The following is a 22,098-nucleotide window of genomic DNA, read 5'->3' on the forward strand; positions in this document are numbered from 1 at the left end:
AAACTAAATACATTAGGCACTTTGGACTTCACTCTCTGTCCAAAACTAAATTAAAGTTCCTAAGAGAAAAAGAACATCATTCAAAGATAAAAATAGAAAGTAGATGAGAAGGAAAAAAAGCCCCAAAGAGATGTCAAGAACCAGGGAAAGTGAAGCCGAGGGGTTACATTGTAGAGAACAAGAGAGAATAGTAAATCTAGCAAGATAAATATAATTACTATATCAGGCAGGAGAAAAGAAATAGAAAAATAAAATAAAAACAAAGTAAGGAATGACTAGTCGGAGGGAGAAATTGCAGTTAGTGGGAGACGCTCGTTTGCAGATCATGGGGAGTATCACTTAGTTCCATAGTGTTCATGAAATAGAATTGATTTCAGTCATTTTTGAAAGGAGAAGTAGGATGTTTCCTCGAGGAAGCCGTGAAGCATGGAGTTCCAAAGATTAGGCCCTGCCTATGAGAGAGCTCTCTTTCTAGTTGTTTGTAGTTTTATTAATCTTGGTCCAGGGACTTCAAATCCATCAAGATGTGATGATCTCAGATTCTATTAGGTTGATATCTGGCCAGGAAGTTGACAATGCCAGGCTTTGAAGACTAGACAAAGTAGCTTGAATTCAATCCATTTAATTATTGGCAGTCGGTGCAGATCAAATAGAATTGGTGTAATGTGGGACAGGTTGGCTAAACTTGACCCTAGGAGTAATGTGTTACAGTAGTCTAGATGACTAGTAATAAATGCATGAATTAGTTTAGCTAGATTATTTGCGGTTGGGACATGTTTTAATGGGTGCAGTAGTCTTAGGTGGTAGAAACAATATTTCAGGCTTGATTTGGATTGCTTTGCCAGTGAGTTCAGGAAGATTGCGTAGGACCGATTGACTGCGTGATAGCCACATGGCGGATGTTTAGTCTTCATTACCTTTTCTAATTCTGCTATATCTTTTTTGAGATATGGCGACCAGAACTGCACACAGTATTCGAGGTGTGGCAATACATGGGCATTATAAGCTTTCCTGATCATTCCTAACAGTCTATTTGCGTTCTTAGCCACTGCCACACATTGAGCTGAGGGTTTCAACGTATCCTCAACAATGACACCTAGATCCTTTTCCTGGCCAGCGACTTATAACGTAGAACCCAGCATCACGTAGCTATAGGTCGGGTTCCTCTTTCCCACGTGCATCACTTTGCACTTGCTCACATTAAACATCATCTGCCATTTTGACGCCCAGTCTTCCAGTCTCCCAAGGTCCTCTTGCAATTTAACAACTTTGAACACATTTGTGTCATTAGCAAATTTAATGATCTCACTAGTTATTCCCATCTCTAGATCATTGATAAATATGTTTAAAAGCAGTGTTCCCAGCACAAACTCTTAGGGAACCCCATTATTTACAAACCAATACAACCTCTCACAGATAACATTCAAAAAAGTAAACCACAGTCATTCAAGTCCCGACCCTCATGGGGAAAAGAGTAGCTGAAGATGGAGGAAAATGCCTCAGATCCTCATCTGCTGCCATAGTAAATCTGGCTTGCAGACTAGAAAGGGAGCCAACCTCATCAGCTGAAAAAAACCCTCCTCTTACCAACACCTCCTTAATTATTTTTGCTTAATGAACGAATGATGCATGGGATAGTAAGGTTGCCAAATAATTCAGAGCTTTGAAGGTATTCTAAACTTGAGGGGATGATGCTAAATTATAAAGAAGCCACAGGATCATATTTGTAAGCTCAGCAAAGAAGATGGACGATATAGTATTTTGCAATGTTCAAGGTTGTCTTAAATTACATTTTGAGGGGTCCACATGGACTGTTACAGTAAACTTTGATCTGTAGATTAGCAAAACATGAATGGAAATAACTTTGAAAAGATCCAATTTGACGCAAAATAAAGAAACCTGTCCTCATAACAATAGACACCTGGAGTACAATGCCCCAGGTACATTAGATAGATTATGAATCCCCCCCAGGACAGACAGGAAAAAATGCTTGCATACCTGAATGATCTCATGGAAACCATTTGGAGAAAAGTCAATAAATACTTGATCTATTTAACCTGTTTATAGGTTCTCGTTGCACTCCACTTCATTAACACGTGTTCAGTGTGCTATAGTCTTAGTGGTTCTTCGATGGTGACAAGCCATTGTTTCCCTTAATGCTGCATCAGGGATTAGGATCTGATATTTTGCTGCTATCGGCACCATCCTCTGTGCTCACAGAGCCACATTCCCATCCTCCAGCCCTTTGTCCTCTTTGATCCTAATCGGCCAGGTGTTGCTGTTTCCAAAGGGTGTCGGGCAGGAAAGCCCTGGCACGCATGCGGTATGGGCACTGCCTAAAGATTTAAAGTGAGAGTGCACTTGCCAATGTCTGTACCAGGTTCTGTGGATGACATCACCTACATGGGAGAATATAGTCCTGCTGTCCTTGGAGAACATCTTTGCTTTTGTCCCTGAAGGGACAGTCTGTTTGTGGATCCTCAAGATGTCTTACAAACACGGAGCAGAGGAGTATGTACTTCTTCTTTTTTTTATGTATGCAGAACAGGATGGTAGTTGCTTGTGATCTTTTCTCTTGCAGGCAGGAGCATTGCCTTTCGAGGGGAACGAGGCACTGATGAGCCAGCCATTGAGATGATTAAAGTTTCTCATTTGAAGTAAGTGAGTGTAAAAGCCAGAGCTTCAGCTGGGGCATGGGAGGGGTGTTCTTTCTCAAAACTGTTTGCCCTTGGGGATTTGGTTAAGCTGTGGAGAATGGTGTTGAGCTTTCGGGGAGAGCTATTTACTATTACTACTACTACTATTTAATAATAATAATTTATTTTTGTACCACAACAGTTCAGAGCGGTTTACAGAGGAAGAGACTGTAAACAGACAGCGATGTTACAGAAAAGACTTTCAGGTTACCTTAGCAAGTCAAGAGCAGTCAAGTATATCCGGAGGCATATCAGAGATATAAGGCAGGAAGGCGGACAGAGAAATTTATCAAAGAGATAGGTTTATCATTTCTATATCGCTGAAAGGTGTATGCAGCGCTGTACATTTAACATTCAATAGATGGTACCTGCGACACGGACCAATGTGACATGGACAAGAGGACATGGACTGAAGCTAAAGGGGGGACAAGTCCAGGACAAATATCAGGAAGTTCTGCTTCACCTGGAATGCTAGATGCACATCTCCTTACGAGAGCATAGAGGGATATGGGTGACTAAAATTACGCCAGGTATACACCTGGCTGGGCCTCCACTTGTGTGGATCGCCGGACTTGATGGACCAAAGGTCTGATCAGGAGATGGTAGTTCTTATGTTCTCAGACGAGCTTACAATCTAATCTGGACAGACAGGCAGGACATTTCAGGGTTGGGGAATCTAAGGGCAGTGGCAAGAGGGGAGCTGCAAAGTTGAGAAATTGTAGCTATCAAATGGTGCAAATCATAGACTAAACTTGCTACCACATGAAAACCCAAGTTCCAGGGTGTGTACTGTAAATATGAGGACTCTTCATTTAAGGGAGAAAATGAGACCTCAAGTCAGTGATGTAATAAGGGGATGTACCTCCCCGGGCGCTGGCACCTCTCCGTCATACTTGTGCCATCCCTCCCCCCACCACCTAACTCTGTATTATCTTCGCCAGTATGAGCAACCTCTACCTGTTGCCCGCGCCAGCCTGGTTCCCCTCTGAATCGCTTTGAGGTCACGGGGCCAGGAAGTGACGTCGGAGGGAAATCCAACACTGGCGCGAGGAGCATGATGCCCAAGCCATTCATGCTGGCAAAGATTTAGAGGTACGGGGGGGATGTGAGAAAGAGTGGAGGTGCGTGGGGGGGGGAGGCGCTTCCTGCCCTTACTACACCACTGCCTCAAGACAATGAAATTTGCTGTTTTAATAGGTTTACTTATTAAGGGAAAAGTGGAGCTCAGCAGCCAATGCTTCAGATTAAAAATTAAACAATCTGACAGTCAATTAGGGTTCCAGTGTCTTTCATCTATCCACAAAATTTCCTTGAATGTCCCTTGGAGTTCCAGTTGATCTGTGGCAAGAGTGAACCAGGGGAATCCCCACTTAGAAAGACAAGAGCTTTAAAGTCTTAAAGATGGGGCTAGGCCAGAAGACGCACTAGTAGCTGGGAAGGAGAGAAGACTGAATTTTGGAACAAAAACAGACCTGAAATCCGAGTTTGCTGAAACTGAGCTCTCTTCTACTCCCATCAGTCTCCACTCTGCACCCTCCCTGGGCCTACCTTTAAATCTCCTGGTGGTCTTGTGGGTCTTCAGGGCAAGAGTGATTTCCCAGTTGCCCTTTTCCCCATGTGTTTTGCAAGGTGGTCTTCTTGGGATTGGAAGCAGCAAAAGCAGGAGCAATCTTCAGTTGGTATAAATAACATGAGGAAGGACCTAGCGAAGGTTGAAGAACGGTCTAAAATTTGGCAGCTAAGAAATGCAAGGTTATGAGTTTGGGCCCGAGGAAATGGTATAGTTGTGTACCAAAGAAGAGCGGGACTTGGGTGTGATAGTATGTGATGATCTCAAGGCAGCCAAACAGATTGGAAAGGCGATGGTGAAAGCTCAAAGGATGCTAGTAGGGAAAAGGAGGTATTGATGCCCCTGTATAAGACTCGGGTGAGACCTCATTTAAAATATTGTGTACAATTCAACAAAAATTTAAATAGGGCGTAGTTGATCCAGAGAAAGGCTACTAAAATGGTCGGTGGTCTTTATCATATGACCTATGAGAACAGACTTAAAGATCATGGGTGTCAAACTCAAATCACATAAGGGGCCGAAATCTAAAACACTGGCTAAGTCGCGGACTGGATTTTTTATTAAGATACCCCCTTTGCTGACACACACCATGGGCCCCAGCGCCGGCAGCTGCTCCGACGCTCACAAGACTTCTGTGAGCGTCGGATCAATCGCCGCCACCGCTAAAACCCACGTTGCACACCAGTAAAGGAGGGGGTTAGTCTTAATAAAAGTATAGGGATGCAACCTCTCCACCCCCACGCCGGCTACAAAATAAATAAAAAAGACTTTTCCTCTCTTTTAGGTCCTAGTTCACACTTACTATCTAACACTGGCTGTGGCAGGATACACTGGCTCTGGCAGGATACACATTTCAAATCTGACATATTGTAATCACAAAATAGAAAATAAAATTATTTTTTCTATCTTTTATTGTCAGGTCATTTTTCTTTTGGTCCCAGTTTCTCTTTCTGATTTTGTCTATCTTCTAATTCTCTTTCCAGTGTCTGCTGTGCATTTTTTTACTCCTCTTCTCTCTTACTCCATATTGATTTTTCCCTTTCAACTTTTCTCCTTTTTTCTTTTCTGCCTCTGTCCACTCAAATCTCGCTCTCTTTCTCATCCTTCTCCTTTTTAAATTTTCAGCTACCTATCAATTTTCCATCTCTAGATCCAACTTCTCTCCCTTTCTCTTCCCAACTGCCCCCCATCCCATCTCTCCCCCTGTCTGCCTGCCTCCTCCCTCCCCCCAGGTCCACCATTTCTCCCTTTCTCTTCCCAACGGTTTTCCCTTCAAGTATCTTTTTCCCTCTTTCTCCACACTACCCCAGGTCCAACCTCTCTCCCTTCATCTCGCTTTCTTCACAGCCCAGCATGCCTTTCCCTCCAGTGCCAGTCCCTCTCTCCTCACAGCCCGGTGTCTTTCCCTCCAGTGCTGGTCCGATGTCGCCGCCAAGCTGTGGAGTCTGCCAGCCTCAGCGATTTGGCAGTGGTGTTCGTGGCTCCCCCTTCTGCTTTTCGCCTGTCGCGTCTGTCTCCAATGATGCGCAACTTCCTGTTTCCGCCTGGGTGGATCGCGGCGGACGGAATGCAGGAGGGAGAGCCACAGACAAACTGCCAAATCACTGCCAAAGCCAGCAGACTTTCCGGGGTGATGGCGACGTCAGACCGGCGCGAGAGGGAGGACATGCTGGGCTATGAAAAGGAGCAGTTTGGGAGTATTGCCACAGGCCACATAAAAAGGCCAGGCGGGCCAAATTCGCCCCGCAGGCCTTGTGTTTGACACATGTGCTTTAGAGGAAAGGTGGGAGATACTATAGAGATGTTTAAATACCTACGTGATGTAAATGCGCACGAGTCGAGTCTCTTTCATTTGAAAGGAAGCTCTGTAATGAGAGGGCATAGGATGAAGTTCTGAGGTGATAGATTCACGAGTAATTTAAGGAAATACTTTTTTATAGAAAGGGTGGTAGATGCATAGAATAGTCTCCCGGTAGAGGTGGTGGAGACAGAGACTGTGTCTGAATTCAAGAAAGCCTGAGATAGTCACGTGGGATCTCTTTAGCATCGTATAAATATAGTAGAAGATCTCATGCTCTGTTTACTTTTCCATCAGTACAAGGCTGAAAAAGCAATAAATTTCTTGACCATACTCTAGCATTCCAAGTGGCTTCCCACAATAGAGAATTTCAATTGTTATTGCTCGGAGCTTGTTCCTATAAAAATACTTGATCATCAGATTGTTTTTAGTTTATAATCTTTTGTAAACCGCATAGAACTTATGGTTACGCAGTCAAGAATTACTATGTTATGTTATGTTAGGGAGAGGAGATAGTGGATGCTGCAGATGGGCAGACTGGACGGGCCATTTGGCCTTTATCTGCCATGTTTCTCTGCTTGTGGCAGTTTTCACAAGGCTGCAACAGAACTGGTATGGGCAAGAGTGACCGAGGATCACTGTTGCCCTGAAGACCTACTAGACCAGGGGTAAGCAATTCTGGTCCTTGAGAGCCGGAGCCAGGTCAGGTTTTCAGGATATCCACAATGAATATGTGTGAGATGGATTTGCATGCACTGCCTCCTTGAGATGCAAATCTATCTCATGCATATTTATTGTGGAGATCCTGAAAACCTGACCTGGCTCCGTCTCTCGAGGACCGGAATTACCTATCCCTGGACTAGACCAACATGAGTTTTAAAAGTACACCCTTGGGGGGCCTTCAGATTGAAGGAGGGAAGCACTGAGAGTGATTGATTGTGAGGAAGGGGGGCAGAGGCTGGTTCATTTGTGGTTTTGGTCAACCTCTACCTGATTTCTCATTCTAATAGGAGACAGCCCTCCGTAAGTCTGAAGCAGTGTCCAACATGCTGTAGTCTGAGGCACTGCTCAAGGTCGCAGTTGCTGTCAGATACTCTCGAATATTTCAGGTTGTATCAAAAGGTAGTGCAGGGGTTGAGTTTCTTATAATTAATGTCTCTTTTGTGTTTCAGGCAGTATCTGGCTGTGGTATTTAAAGACAAACCGCTGGAGCTGTGGGATGTCAGGACATGCACTTTGCTTCGTGAGATGGCTAAAAACTTTCCATCTGTCACTGCTCTAGTAAGGAATTGTTCCTTTCCCTGGGAGGATAAGTGCCACTCGTGCATGGCTTAATCTCTGTCTGCATTTCATAATGGCAGCAGATATGATCTCTTTAGTCTCCCGCTACAGAACTCTAAGCTTATATGGCCTTTGTGACCACACTGCAAATGGTCAGAAAACTCAAAATGTCATAAATAATAGTAATTTTAATCTTCTTCTCTTTTGGTTTCAGTTTTCATGAATACTTTACATAGAAAGCAAATCAAACAATTGTTTATATATCGATATTGGAGGATTGAGGGATATAGACAGCAGTAGAGATAGGACCATGGAAATGGTATAGATAGAAGAAAAATGGGGATTAAAGGGTTTTAGACAAAGGATCACTTACAGGTCATGGATCTGATGGGCCGCCGCGGGAGCGGACTGCTGGACGCGATGGACTCCTGGTCTGACCCAGCAGAGGCAACTTCTTATGTTCTTATGACATAAGAACATAAGACGTTGCCTCCGCTGAGGCAGACCAGAGGTCCATCTCGCCCAGCGGTCCGCTCCCACGGCGGCCCATCAGGCCTAATTGCCTGAACAGTGCCCCTGACTAATTTTGTAACTGCCTCTAATCCTATCCCTATAACCTACCTCTACTCCTATCTGTACCCCTCAATCCCTTTGTCCTCCAGGTACCTGACCAGACCCTCTTTGAAGCCCTGTAGCGTACTTCTGCTTATCACATCCTCCAGCAGCGCGTTCCATGTATCCACCACCCTCTGGGTGAAAAAGAACTTCCTGGCGTTTGTTCTAAACCTTTCCCCTTTCAATTTCTCTGAGTGCCCCCTTGTACTTGTGGTTCCCCATAATTTGAAAAATCTGTCCCTGTCCACTTTTTCTATGCCCTTCATGATCTTGAAGGTTTCTATCATGTCTCCTCTAAGTCGCCACTTTTCCAGGGAGAAAAGCCCTAGTCATCTTTAACACTAAGAAATTTGATCATGTCCCCCCCTTTTTAAAAAAGCTCACTGGTTACCTATTTCCCATAGGATTACTTTCAAAGTTCAATCGAATCCTATTCCCTCATTCATAGACAGATTGCTGGTCCCCTACGAATCACATCGGGCACCACGCTCTTCCCCCCAATATCTCCTTGCAGTTCCTTCTATCCGTCAGTTGGGTTTTGATACAACACAGAAAAGCATTTTTTCAGTAACCGCACCCACTTTGTGGAAAGAACCTAAACAACTTTAAATCTAGTCTTAAAACATTTCCTTTCAAAGAGGCTTTTGCGATCTATTCCCAGGTCTCCTTATTCATAACACGCAGACATTAGGACTAGCATTAAAGATGCCCTCTCCCCCTTTCAGTTTTATGCAATGTATCCTTCCCATTTGCCCTTATGTATCATGTCAGGTCTGGACTGATCTAGTGAATTTCTCAGCCACAATTTTTGTATAAATTGTAAACCGCTTTGCACTTAAAAACGGTAAATCAAGACTAAAATAAACTTGAAATGTAATGGTAGACAAAGTATGTCTAAATTCTGGTCAGAAGCCAACCTCTTATGTAGGGAAGCGATTCCTTGTTGCATGTTTATTCTTCCATGATATGCTCATTCCCCCTTTGACCATCTAGAAGCCCGAGGCCATTATGATATCCACATTCAGCAAAGGGGTCATACGTTATGTAGTTAATCCTAACCCAATACTAGTACCCCATTAATGTTGAATTTTTGGTTTAATTCTACATTGATTCTTAAACCAAAATGAAATGCTAAGGAAGCAATGTTTTTGTTACTGCCTAGCCATCAGATTAACCCCACCCCTGGCATCCTGTTTAGATTATAAGCTCCTTTGAGCAGGGACTGTCTTCTTCGTGTCTCTATACAGCGCTGTGTAAGTCTAGTAGTGCTATAGAAATAATTAGTACTAGTTGTAGTAGAAAAAATTAGGAGAACAGCTGTTTATATCTGGTCACTGAGTGTTTAGAAAGTCTTTGTTCTGTCTCTGTTCTTTGCCTTTCCAGACACTGAAGAGTTTTCAATTCTTTTTCCAACCCTTCACCCCTGCCCATATTCTCTCATTAACCTTTTCTTACCATTTCTATGTTGCAGTCATTCTGTCTCTTAAGCTAGGTTATAAAGTCTGCTTGCTTTGACCAGTTGAATGGTCAAGCTCTCGCTCATTTTTCTCAGGACTATTTCTCTTCACGTGACTGAATTGTCCTCATGACCGCACTTATTACTTCTGGATCATTTCAGGCCCATAGCACAACTTCTGTCTTCCTTGGAGGAAGTGCAGGCTGTGTGTGTGGACCCCTTCATAAACTTCTAACCTTGTATGTATTCTGGATGTGGAACTGCAGCAGGTATCGTATTGACCTCTCTGTGTGATATTGTGCTCCCTCCCCTGCTAGAGAACTTTAACTACTATGCTGTATCTTGAAGGCCTGAAGTGATAGTGTCCATCTGCTCTGGCCTTAGTGGTACCCTGAAGACCACCAGATAGACCTTCAGAAACCAGATGTTTAACATAACTGTCCTGTCAGGATGTACATTCGCTACCTGTTTGTGAGGAAGCCATCCAAAGATTCAAGCTAATTTGTCGATAATGTAAGAGAATATTAAAAATGGAACAACATGGATTTTAAAAATGTTAAAAATGTAATATGCCTGTTGTAACTGCAGGAGTGGTCACCATCACACAATCTGAGGAGCGTTCTTAAGAAGCAGATAGCAGCACGGGAGGCGATGGCACGACAAACAGTAGTGTCTGACACCGAGCTCAGCATTGTGGAATCGTCAGTAATCAGGTATTACAGGGCCTAGGAACATGAGAGTATTAAAAGCCAAAAGCTCTATCTTTCAGAATATCTACAATGACTCTTTGATATACGATCATGCTAATTTGACCGGTCTTCTATGGCCTTTTAAGCAGGGAATAAGGTTTACTCTGTATTTTAATTGATCTTGAGGGGCTCAGCCACTTGGCACTGAGGGACTTGGATGCTTTCAGTAGATCACTGGAGCTAGCTTTCTGGTAGATAGAGAACCCTTCCTAAAGTGGTGTTGGCTGTACTTCAAATGGGCTTTAATATACCATGGCAGCATATTGCACATATGTAGTCTGAGTGAGACCAAGAGTAATTTTCTTTGCCTGGCTACCCAATGTTTCCCTCCTCTGCTTCTCAGAATTGATGCTAATTTTCTTTTAAGATCATCTTTGTGTAGCCTCGGTGCATAGTTAAAGTTTATCCCATTTGTAGCCACTTCCCTCCTGCTGCCTTCTGGTGCTTGAACGGCTGGTGATTAAATATCAAAGATGGGGAAACTCAGGCCTGCGGGCCAAATTTGGTCCGCAGGGTAATTAAATTTGGCCTGCCATTCCTTCCCTCTCTCCATCCCAGCTTCCAGGTCTCATCTTCAAAGCAGCCTGCAGAGGATCACCGGTCGGCTGCAGTGAACCTTAGCAGGCTGCCGTCAACCTCCGCAACACATTCCCTCTACCGCGATCCCTTACGTCAGAGGAAGGGTAGAATCGCTGCAGAGGGAACATGCTGCGGAGGCTGAGGCATCCTACTAGGTTCGCTACAGCTGACCTGCAGACTGCTTTGAAGATGAGACCGGGAAGCCGGGAAGGAACGGCGGGCCAAATCTTGAAGGTAAGACTGGGAAGAAGAAGGGGGAAACATCAAGCCTGTGGGGGGAGGGGGGGCAGCCCTGATGTAGAAATACATGGAGGGAGGGAATGAGGGGTCCAAAGAGATATGCATATGCCAGACTGAGGGTGGGGGGGGAGTGGAAGAAATAATGGGTCTAAAAACAGGAGGAGAGAGATGGTGGACAATGGGATTTGAGGGAGGGAAGGAACAGAAAGGGAGAGAAGTTGGACACAAGGGATGGTGTGGAGGAGGATAGAGATACTGGATATGAGGGTAATTTGGAAGAGAAAGGGTGAGATGGTGGACCCTGGGGTGATGGGGAAGGAGGGAGAGATTCTGGACGAAAGAGTAGTTGAGAAATGGAGAGATGGTGGGGTCCATCGCTGCAGCTGTGGGGATGGAGATGAAAAAAGGAAAGATGCCAGACCTCCGGGGGAGGGAAGAGAAACGGAAGGGGAGGACAGAGATGGAAGATGGATGGTTAGCATGGAGAAAGAAGAAAGAAGGAGACCTGGCAAGCAACTAGAACCTGGAACCAACATGATTTGAATAATGACCAGACAACAAAAGGTAGAAAAAATAATTTTATTTTCTGTTTTGAGATTATAATATGTTAGATTTGGAATGTGTATCCTGCCAGAGCTGGTGTTAGACAGCAGGTGTGAACTAGGACTTAAAGGAGAGGACGTGGGGTTGGAGAGGTTGTAACCCTATACTTCTACTAAGACTAAGGGGTCCTTTTATTAAGGTGTAAAATATAGGGAGGGCGTGGCTTGGTCGCGCATGAAGAAGGTTGGGTAGTGAGAGAGCTCCGCATTGGTAAACTTTGAACGTATTATAAGTCACATCAAAAATTTTTAACTTTGTGCTTTAAACGAAGGATTAGGTGTGTAATGGCTTCGGGGAAGCAAAATAAGAATGGGTCAGTGTTTGCAACATCTGGAAGTAATAAGAGAGCGAAGACAGAGCTGGAGTCGGCATCAAAATATGGCGATAATGAGGTTATGAAGGAGCTGAAAGAGATTAAGGAGATTGTGTCGGGCATTGCAAAAAATGTTTCCACCCTGAATAAAAAAAAAAAAATGGAAATGTTAGAAATGAAGTCGAACAGTATGGAGGAAAGAATAGTTATAGTGGAAACAGAAATTCTTCATAGTAAAACGGATCGGAAGAAAATTGAAGTACTTACTCGTGAGCTGGAGGACTGCTCAAACCGAGAGAGGAGGAGTAATTTAAGACTTTTAGGGCTACCGGAAGGGGCGGAGAAAGGAAATGCGATCTCCTTCCTTGAAAATATACTACCTAAAATATTGCCAATAAAGTCAAAGTTCCCTTTAGAAATCGAAAGATAATGTTTAATTGGAAAGATTGGAAAAGACTGAATTATAGTTTTTGGTGGAATTCAGTGTGTCACATGTATAAAATAGAAAGAGCGTTAGCTGTTCAAAAAGGTTATTTTAATAAGTTTAAGGATGTGTGGGGGCCATTGATAAATTATTATAAAGAATAGTTATCGTTTTTCCCTGATTTTAAATAAATGAAAGATTTGGGGGGGAGGTTGACTTTTTAATATTCGATATGAAGAGTATGAATGATTTTATTATATTGTATGTATCAACTGATATTAGTATGGTGGGTGGGAAGGGGATAAATTTTATTTTGGGAACATGTGTGATATTTCAAGTGATGTATTAAGTTAATCTGTTATTATTTTCTGTACACTTGATGTAAATATAAAATGAATAAAGAATATTTAAAAAAAAGAAATTGAAAGAGCACACAGGATTCCTGCGAGGAGATCAGAAAAGCAAAAGGGTCCTCGGCCATTAATTTTTAAGTTATTAAGACATCAACAGGTCATCGAGATCTTTCAATTAGCAAAACAGAACAAAAATTTGAAGTATCAAGACGCCCGTATACATTTAGTACCTGACTTTGCCAGAAACATGGCAAACAAGAGAAAAAGTTTTCTGGATCTTAGACCCCAGTTGAGAGAGATGGGGGCTAAATATGGTTTAATATATCCTGCTATCATGAAGATTACTTTTGACAATAAAACAATCACTTTTGACGATCCAGAGAAGTTGCAAAGTTTTTATTCAACAGCAGGAACAGCCTGTCTACATAACTCCTCTCAAGGAGGAAAAAAGGGAGAAAAACAGATTTTCATTATACCATTATATATTTCTTTATTTTATTCTTTCTTTTTTCTGACGATGGTATATAAAAGAAATCTTTATGCATGAATTAGAGTGTCTTCATTGGTTTCTTAGGAAAACGGATTAGAATGTTTGCAGTTTTATTTTAAATAGTGTGATTCAATGGTCCCTGCAAGGAATTCATCAAGCTAGGAATAAACATTCTAAATTGGAACAAAAGCAACTCTAGTGCTGTGGTTATACCTTTTTGTATCTGTTATAAATGCAGGAATTATACTGCTAATATGCTTGGAGGTATTTGTGCAGGAGTGAAAATGCAGTAAAGATATGCACAGAAGATCGGGTGGATCAATGGATGTTTCTAAAACAGAAACCGAAGGAAGCTAATAAACAACAGAACTTCAATATTGGAATTAAGGATTTAGACTTAGGGCTATTAATGCTCTGAAGGATTAGTTTCTGATAGTTAAACAGATGAGAGCCTTGACCAATGAGGCTTCCCTTGCTGCCCGGAAGTAGCGCGACAATCAGCTGTTGATTAATTCTGCCACAAGGAGATGACACGGGTATAACTGCAGATGTACTTCAAAAGGTTGAGGTTTATTCATAGCAATTGCTAATGAGTCGTCAGCATTTAACATTTGATTTCAGAATTTAGGAGAAGATCTAACAGATCCAACGCGCTGTAATTCATAGGAGGTGATTAATGTACTTCGTGAAGTACAGGGTGCCTTTCGCAACACACTCAGTTCTGCTAACGCAGTGTTCATCCAGATGACAGAGATGAATCGATAGATCAAAAATTTTACAGTGTAATTTCAAATCCATACATTTGGTTAACAACTGTGGCATTTGATGAAACCTGGAGGAACTTATAAAGAATCATCAAGGAGCGCGAGTTGGTAACACAGAAGAAGCAATGAAGACAAGAGAGAAAGGACAAATTACGCTAAGAGTTTGCATAACATCCTAATAATAAGATATCATATTATATTGGTTTATATTATACTTTAGATAATTACAAATGATTCAAGTTTAGAATTTAGAGAAGAGAAGGTGCTAATAGTTCCATAAAGGTGACGTTTTTGTGGAAGAGATTATATGGGTTAAATTAATCTACGGTAGGTTTATTTATCTATTTATGTTTTATACATAAATTGTAGTATAAGAAATTGATTCTAAATGGTTCTATATATGCTTAGTGATACTTATGGGATTATAAGAACATAAGCATTGCCTCTGCCGGGTCAGACCAGGGGTCCATCGTGCCCGGCAGTCCGCTCCCGCGGCAGCCCTCCAGGTCCATGACCTGAAAGTGTTCCCTATCTAACCTAAAATGTCCATACCCTATTCGCTCAATGTCCTGTAAGGTAAACCTCTATCTGTACCCTGTTATCCCCTTCGCTTCCAGGAAGTCATCCAGTCCCTTTTTGAACCCCAGAATTGTATTCTGTCTTATCACCTCTCCGGGAAGTGCGTTCCAGGTGTCTACCACCCGCTGAGTGAAGAAGAACTTCCTTGCATTCGTTATGAATCTGTCTCCTCTCAGTTTTTCTGAGTGACCTCTTGTTTTAGTTGTCCCTGCTAGTCTAAAGAATCTGCCCCTCTCCACCTTTTCTATGCCCTTCATGATTTTATAAGTCTGTATCATGTCCCCTCTCAGTCTCCGCTTTTCCAGGGTAAAGAGCCCCAGCCTGTCTAACCGTTCGGCATATGAAAGGTTCTCCATACCCTTTATCATCCTCGTTGCTCTCCTCTGGACCCTCTTGAGTATTGCCATGTCCTTCTTGAGGTATGGCGACCAGTATTGGACGCAGTATTCCAGATGTGGGCGCACCATTGCTCGATACAGTGGCAGGATAACTTCATTCGTTCTGGTAGTGATACCTTTTTTGATAATGCCCAACATTCTGCTCGCTTTTTTTGAGGCCGCTGCACATTGCACCGCCGGCTTCATTATGTTATCCACCAATACCCCCAGATCTTTTTCTTGGTTGCCTTCCCCGAGTACCCTCCCTCCCATCGTATAGCTGTACTTGGAGTTCCCCTTCCCTATGTGCAAGACCTTACATTTCTCCACATTGAAGCTCATCTGCCATTTTTTTGCCCACTCACTCAGTTTGTTCAGGTCGCTCTGCAGTTCTTTGCATTCCTCAAAAGTTCTGACCCTGCTGGAGAGTTTTGTGTCATCCGCGAACTTGATAACTTTGCACTTCGTCCCCGTTTCTAGATCATTAATAAAAATATTGAACAGCAGTGGTCCCAACACTGTCCCCTGCGGAACACCACTTGTGACCCCTATCCAGTCAGAGTAGTGCCCCTTTACTCCTACCCTCTGCTTCCTGTCCGCCAGCCAATTTTTGATCCATCTGTGCACGTCCCCTTCCACCCCGTGACTCCACAGTTTCTTCAGTAGGCGTTCATGGGGCACCTTGTCGAAGGCTTTTTGGAAATCTAGATATACAATGTCAACGGGGTCACCTTGGTCCAATTGTTTACTTATCCCCTCAAAGAAATGCAGTAGATTCGTCTGGCATGATCGGCCTTTACAGAAACCATGCTGGCTTGATCTCATCAGATTATTTTTTTCTATATGCTCATTGATACCTTCCCTGATCAGTGATTCAGCCATCTTCCCCGGAACAGAGGTTAAGCTCACCGGTCTGTAGTTTCCCGGGTCGCCTCTCGATCCTTTTTTGAAGATCGGTGTAACATTCGCTATCTTCCAGTCCTCCGGGATTACCCCTGTTTTCAAGGACAGGTTGGAAATATGCCGCAGTAACTCTGCTGTTTCATCTCTGAGCTCTTTCAGTATTCTCGGGTGGATCCCGTCTGGGCCCGAAGCTTTGTCAGTTTTTAATCTATCTATCTGCCTGAGAACATCTTAGACGCTTACCTCCATGCATGATAATTTCCCCTCTTGATCTCCCCTGAAGATTTTTTCCGGTTCTGGTACACTGGATGTGTCTTCTAATGTAAAGATCGACGAGAAGAACTTGTTTAGCCTACCAGCCATCTCTTTTTCCTCTTTCACCACTCCCTTCCGGTCACCCTCATCCAGGGGTCCCAACTCCTCCCTCGCTGGCTGTTTCCCTTTCACATATCGGAAAAATGGTTTGAAATTTCTTGCTTCCTTGGCCAGTCTCTCCTCATACTCTTTCTTGGCTTTCCTGACTACTCGGTGACATTCTTTTTGATGCTGCCTGTGCTCTCTCCAATTTCCTTCGGTTTTGTCTTTTTTCCACTTCCGAAATGATTTTTTCTTGTGTCCTATCACTTTCTTTACTTCACTGGTTATCCATGCAGGGTCCTTCGTCTGATTCTTTTTGGATCCTTTCCTAAATTTTGGTATATATAGGTTTTGCGCTTTGTTTACTGAGTCCTTGAATAGGGACCAGGCTTGCTCCACAGTCCGAGTTTCCTTGGAGCTGTTTCTGAGCTTCTTTCTCACCATTTGTCTCATGGCATCATAGTTCCCTTTCTTGAAGTTAAACGTTGTTGCCTTGGTTCTCTTTCCCTTAGGCAATTCTACTTGCACTTTGAACTGAATCATGTTGTGGTCACTGGTTCCTAGTGGTCCCACGACCTCCACACCCTTTGCGGGTCCTTTCAGCCCATTGAGGATCAGATCCAGAATCGCTGATCCTCTCGTTTGTACCTCGACAAGTTGTTCCATGAAGCAGTCCTGAACAGCTTCCAGGAACTCCGTTTCCCTTGCACATTTTGAATTTTCAAGACACCAGTCTATCCCAGGATAGTTGAAATCTCCCATAACTATGGTGTTTGGGTTCTTGCATTCCCTTCTCAGCTCGGCTACTATTTCTGTATCCTCAGCTTCAGTTTGCCCAGGTGGACGGTAGAACAGTCCCATCTTTATCTCGGATCCGTTGCTTCCTGGTACTTTGACCCACAATGACTCCAGTTGGGCATTTGTCGCTGGTGTGTCCACAGTGATTGAGTGAATGGTGTCCCTTATGTATAGTGCTATTCCTCCTCCTTTCTGGTAAGTCCTGTCTTTTCGGTAGAGTTTGTATCCTGGCAGTACTATGTTTTCCTCGTTCCACCATGTTTCCGTGATCCCTATGATGTCTAGTCTCTCATTATTGGCCATGACTTCTAATTCTCCCATTTTGTTCTTTAGGCTTCTTGCATTAGTATACATGCAGTTCAAGTCCTGGCATTTTCCCTTCCTCGCTATTTTCCCTTGCATTCCATTCTTCATTTTATCCCCTTCCTGACCTGCCAACTCCTGAGTATTGTCTCTTTTGTCTTCTCTTTGTGGTAGATTCCTATTGCCTTCCCCTTGTGTCGTGTTCCTATTGTCCTCCTCTTGTTCCTTCTCATCATCCAGTCCCATTTTGACTTCCCCTTGTAGTATGTTCATCCTGTCCCCCTCTTGCTTCATCTGACTCCCTTGTTTGTTCATAGTCTGTTGCTTGCCACTTGTGTCTTCCCCGCAATCTTCCCCCTCAGTACCCTCACTGGATACCGTTTCCCGAACCGTCGATACCAGGTCGACTGTCGGCTTTCCCCTTCTACTTAGTTTAAAGCTTGCTCTATCGCTCTTCTGACGTTATTTGCTAGTTGTCTAGTTCCCACCTTGCTCAGGTGTAGACCATCCTTCTTGAAAAGCTTGTTCTTTCCCCAGAACGTTGTCCAGTTCCTCACGAAGAGAAAACCTTCTTCCTCACACCATCTTCTCATCCATGCATTAATTGATTGTAGCTCCGTCTGCCTCTTCGTTTCTGCCCTTGGTACTGGCAGGATCTCTGAGAAGGCTATCCTCTGGGTCCTCATCTTCAGATAATGATTCTCATTATCAAAAGTAATTGATTTAATTTAAGAAATTGATTCAGTTGAAAGTTTTATTTTAAAGATAATATAATATATTCCCCGAAAATTAGATGCTAAATTTTAGTATTATTATGATTTAATAAATTAAATATGTTCTAAGTTTTAATTTGTAAAAAGGAATAAAAGAAGATTGATGAGTAAATTTAAGGAACGATCTAAGTAAACATAAGTAAGGAATGATCAAATTATAGATGTTTATTAATGAATTTTTATATCATAAGTTATAATATATTTTGATAATCGGACCAAAAAGGAATTTGATTCTATTATTGATTTCTCATTTTAAATGTAAAAGTCTTTATTATAAAATTAAGAGATATTAAGATCAAAATTAGCGGATTTAAGATCGTCTGGAAACAATGGATAGTTGCAGGTATACGAACATTGAATGATGTTATTTCAGAAGGATCAATGCTTAGTTTTTCACAATTGCAACATAAATTTGGATTAAATAAAACACAATATTTTAAATGGATGCAATTGAAGCAAGCTATTCAGGTAGGGTTCCCTGAATGGAAAGATCTTAATACCCAATATAGTTTGCAGGTTCTTTGCTTCCAGGCGGACTTTTTGGGACACCAAGCTGCAAAATGGTATAAATTGATATATGGATTTTTAAATTTTTTTTTAAAAAATGGACTTAGGGATATTTGAAGTATTGAGATTGGACAGACAATTTCTGCGTCTCAATGGCCACGATTTTGGTCCTGGAGATTAAGATCTACAAGGTCAGCATCTATGAGTCAAACATGGATGTTTTTGTTACATAGAGTTTTATGGACCCCGACGCGCTTACAAAAGATAGATAGCACTAGATCTAATAGATGTTGGCATTGTAGAATAGAAGTTGGGACGTTAGACCATTTAATTTTTTTTTTTTGTCCCTGTGTAAATGCATTTTGGAAATTAATTTGGCCCCAAATTAATAAATTACTAGAAAATCATGTAGGACTCTCATATGATACCATATTATTTGGTACAGCAATGAGAACTCAGAGTCCGATTTCAGCACATAATAACAAACTATTATTAATATTGACAGGGGTCGCCATGCAACAAATTACTCAAAATTGGAAGGACAATACTAAATTAAACTATACATTTTGGTGGAATTCAGTCTGTCATATATACAAAATGGAAAAAGTATTAGCATTACAACAGGGAAATCTTCATAATTTTAAGAAAATTTGGGAACCATTGACTCGCTTTTCCAATGATCAGATTTCATAGCACATTAGTAATAGTTATATTAGAGTGGGAGGGGGAATGTATATTATGTGGAAATAAGAAATGAAAAAAGGGGAGGGTTATATTTTATATGATAAGATGAATTAATTGTAATTACACTTTTCATGTAATAATTGAATATAATATGTACAATTTAATTGTAAGAATGCAAAAATCTATAAATAAAATTTTTTTTAAAAAAAAAGAGATATTAAGAAGATATACTTATGTGGATAAAATCTATTGATTATAGGGTGAATTAAATGGAATACAATTGAGTGTTTAGGTATTATTATAAAAGACTAATTTAGAAATTTCTAAACTGCATACAAAGTTATTAAATTGATATTATATGATTTATGACAGATTAATTTTATCAAGAATGATTATATTTTACAAGCATTTTAGGTGTGACTTAATTTGGAATATTGATTTAAGAAAGATCTTTGTGGAGTTTATCATCGCCTGATCTAATATGTGTATCACCAAGTTAACACTGTTATTAAAAATTTGGGGAGGGAGGGGAGGGGGATGGGTAGAGAAGGAACTTTTTAGGATAGGGGTATTTTATGTACAAAATTTTAAATTATTGGTAATGGTGTCTAATTATTTTAAATTAATTATATCTGATTACTTAGAAAACAAACTATATAATGGAGGTTAGACTTTTTTCATTAAATGTTAATGGCCTTAACCATCATATAAAGAAGAAAAAAATGTTTGCTTTTCTGAAGCAACAGAATGCGGATTTATATTTCATACAGGAGACTCATTTATCAGTGGTAGAGTCACAAAAATTGGAAGGGGAATGGGTAAGAACATAAGAAGTTGCCTCCGCTGGGGCAGACCAGAGGTCCACCCTGCCCAGCGGTCCGCTCCCGCGGCGGCCCATCAGGCCCACTGCCTGAACAGTGGTCTCTGACTAATTTTGTAATTTACCTCTAATCCTGTCCCTATAACCTTACCTCTACTCCTATCTGTACAGAGTTTTTTTGCCCCTGCTCTTGGGAAAAAAGTGGGGGTGGCCATATTGCTAAATAAAAAAAAATACAGCTAATTTTCAATTGATTGATTCTGATCCCTTGGGAAGGTGAGTACATGTAAGAATGAGCATGGGAAATAATACCCTGGATCTGGTAAATGTATATGCCCCAAATACGAATCAAATTGAATATTTTAAGAAATTACAACAATTATTACTCCCACTGGCTGCTTCTAATTTAGTGGTGGCTGGAGATTTCAATGCTGTCATAGATCCATTAATAAAAAAAACAAGCAAAATTATGAAGTCTTTAGGGTTAGATAATTTGGTACAATCTTGTGATTTGAAGGATATATGGCGGATACTTCATTTTGATGAGTGGGAATTTTCTTTTTGTTCACAAGTTCATAAATCTTTTTCAAGAATAGATTATGTTTTTGTTTCAAATCAATTAATACAAGTGACAAAAGCATCCATAGACCCAATCATACTATCAGATCATGGAGGTGTGTGGATTGAATTTATGTTTGGAAAACAAGAATATAGTAGGTCTATTTGGAGATTCGATAATACAATGATTGCAGACTCAAATTTCCTTGAAGATTTTAATTTAAAAATGACTGAATTTTTTCAAATTAATACCTCGGAAGATATTACTATAGAAACATTATGGGATGCATTTAAGGCTACCATGAGAGGTAATATTATCTCGTATTCGGCATATATTAGAAAACAACTATATCATTAAAAGAATTAGAAACAGCATTGAAGTCTCTTAGAATTGGATTCGCTCCAGGTGGGGATGGTTTCACAGTGGAATTTTATAAATCATTTCAAATTAACTTATTACCTCATTTATTGAAATTATATCAGGCTCAACTAAATAAGGGTTGCATTACAGGTACTATGGCAGAATCATTGACCATAGTTTTGCCAAAGCCAAACAAAGATCCCACATTGTTTTCAAATTATAGGCCTATATCATTAATTAATGTAGATGGAAAATTATTAGCTAAGACTTTGGCTTTACGTTTAGCCAAGACTTTCCCTTTTATTATTGATATGCACCAAACTGGATTTGTTGCTGGAAGACATTCATCTAATAACACAAGATTGGCTTTTCATATGTTAAACTTAACAAAAGCCATGAAAGATCCGGCTTTTTCTGTATCCTTGGATGCAGAAAAGGCCTTTGATTGTGTGGAATGGACCTTCATGTATCAAGCTATGGAATGGTTTGGAATAGGTTCAAGATTTATACAAATGATTCAAACATTGTATAGCTCCCCTGTTGCAAAAATATATAAATAATAATTTTTCTGAACGCTTTAATTTGCGGAGGGGAGTTAGACAAGGTTGTCCCCTATCTCCTTTGCTTTTTGATATTGTTTTGGAACTCTTGTTATTAGCTATTCAACAAGCAAAGGGGATACAGGGCATTCCTTATTCAGACCGGGAATACAAAGTCTCTGCATATGCTGATGATATTTTGCTTCATTTGAGAAATCTTGAAACAACCATTCCATGCTTACTAGAATTGATTGAAAAATTTTGAAAATTTTCAGGGTGTAAGATAAATTGGAGTAAATCTGAAGTTCTTCCACTAAATGTGTATTGCACAAAAGGATTATTTGATTCATTTTCTTTTGAATGGAAGGAAGGTGGATTAAAATATTTGGGTATTTGGATAAAAATACACTGGAAGACACAATGAAAGAGAATGAAAAATTTTGATTACAGAAGGTAACAGAAATGTGTGAAAAATGGAATCCATTACATTTGTCTTGGTGGGGGAGAGTTCAAACTATTAAAATGATGATATTGCCTGTGGTTTGCTATCAGATGGGAATGTTACCAGTTTTTTTTAAGGGGTCCTTTTATAAAAAGTTAAACAGTAT

At 41.1% G+C, this 22,098-nt stretch overlaps 1 protein-coding gene across 4 annotated transcripts in view; it reads left to right on the forward strand.

The window, feature by feature from the left end:
• The window catches only part of WDR11 (WD repeat domain 11), a 196,020-nt gene that overhangs the window by 101,268 nt on the left and 72,654 nt on the right, over nt 1–22,098 (forward strand). For all 4 annotated transcript variants that reach the window (XM_033941237.1, XM_033941239.1, XM_033941238.1 and 1 more), the window contains exons 13-15: nt 2,582–2,657; nt 7,237–7,345; nt 10,005–10,129. In XM_033941237.1, coding sequence (XP_033797128.1) covers nt 2,582–2,657; nt 7,237–7,345; nt 10,005–10,129 — 310 coding nt within the window. The remainder of the gene's footprint in view (nt 1–2,581; nt 2,658–7,236; nt 7,346–10,004; nt 10,130–22,098) is intronic.

The sequence above is a fragment of the Geotrypetes seraphini genome, chromosome 4 (assembly GCF_902459505.1).
Source record: "Geotrypetes seraphini chromosome 4, aGeoSer1.1, whole genome shotgun sequence".
Lineage (NCBI taxonomy): Eukaryota > Metazoa > Chordata > Amphibia > Gymnophiona > Dermophiidae > Geotrypetes > Geotrypetes seraphini.